The 1,126-nt window shown below is 60.0% G+C and overlaps 1 protein-coding gene across 1 annotated transcript in view; it reads left to right on the forward strand.

Moving 5' to 3' along the window:
* The window catches only part of GUITHDRAFT_147344 (hypothetical protein), a gene marked incomplete at both ends in the record, with an annotated part of 7,013 nt that overhangs the window by 2,597 nt on the left and 3,290 nt on the right, over positions 1-1,126 (forward strand). Inside the window, one exon of the mRNA XM_005821191.1 lies at positions 514-675. Coding sequence (XP_005821248.1) covers positions 514-675 — 162 coding nt within the window. The remainder of the gene's footprint in view (positions 1-513; positions 676-1,126) is intronic.

Below are 1,126 nucleotides of genomic sequence, written 5' to 3' on the forward strand. Positions count from 1 at the left end.
CTCGAACGATCCTCTCCCCCCTTACTCCCTCCTCCTCCTCCAATCCTGCTGCTGCTGCTGCTGCTGCTGCTGCTGCTGCTGCTGCTTCCGCTGCTGCTTCTGCTTCCGCTGCTGCTTCTGCTGCTGCTGCTGCTGCTGCTGCTGCTGCTGCTGCTTCTTCTTCTTCTTCTTCTGCCTCTTCCTTCTCCAATCCTGCTCCTGCTCTTCCTTCTGTTCATCTTCCCCTACCACCACCTCCTCCTCCTGCTATCTCTGCTTCTGCTCCTTCTCCTCTCCACCTCTTTGTTCCTCTACCTCGTATTGTCCCCTCCCTCCACCTTCCTGCTTGCTCCCCTTCCTTCTTCCTCCTCCTCCCCCTCCTCTCCCACCTCTTCGTTCCTGATTCTTGTGTCCTCCTTCTCCTCCTCCTCCTTCTCCTCCCTCCCTCCCTCCCTCTCTCCCTCCCCGCCTTGTCCCTGCTTACCTCCCTCAGGAGGACCCTTCGACCGGAAGGAGGCGACTTCTGCCCGGCAGGCTCTGGCGCAGGAGGCAGAGGAGCAGCAGAGGAAGAAGGCTGCGTACGCCGAAGAACTAAGGATGCAGATGCAGAGTAAGTCAGCAATAAGGAGCCAGGCCATGGCGCGAGAGGCGCCGCTGGAGTTTGCGCTTCCGTCACAGCGCCCCCCCGATAACCTGGTGAGGCCGAGCTGGAGGGAAGAGGGAGGGGGAGAAGAAGGGGAGACTGGGGGTTGAGGAGGAGGAGGAGAGAGGACGAGGACGAGGACGAGGGGAGGGGGGCTGACCGTCTTGCTGCAGCAGCCTCCTCCTCCCATGCAGCATGCGGCATCGTTCGGAGATGGAGGAGAGGGCAGGGAGATGGCCGCAAGGGCTCGTCAAGGACTGAACAGCATGTTTCAAGATCCCAGGACGGTGCGGAGGAGGGGATGAGGAGGGGAAGAGAGGAGGAGGAGGAGGAGGAAGGAGGAGGAGGAGGAGGAGGAGTCTAGGAGCAAGGAAGGTGACCAGGACGAGTTAGCAGAAGTGGAGTAGGGCGAAGAGGAGGAGAGAGTAGGAGGCGTAGGAGTGAAGTAGTAGTTGGAAGAGGAGGAAGAGCAACAAGACTACCTCATTTCCTCTCTTCAGGTCA

This window comes from Guillardia theta (assembly GCF_000315625.1).
Source record: "Guillardia theta CCMP2712 unplaced genomic scaffold GUITHscaffold_150, whole genome shotgun sequence".
NCBI classification, from domain to species: domain Eukaryota; class Cryptophyceae; order Pyrenomonadales; family Geminigeraceae; genus Guillardia; species Guillardia theta.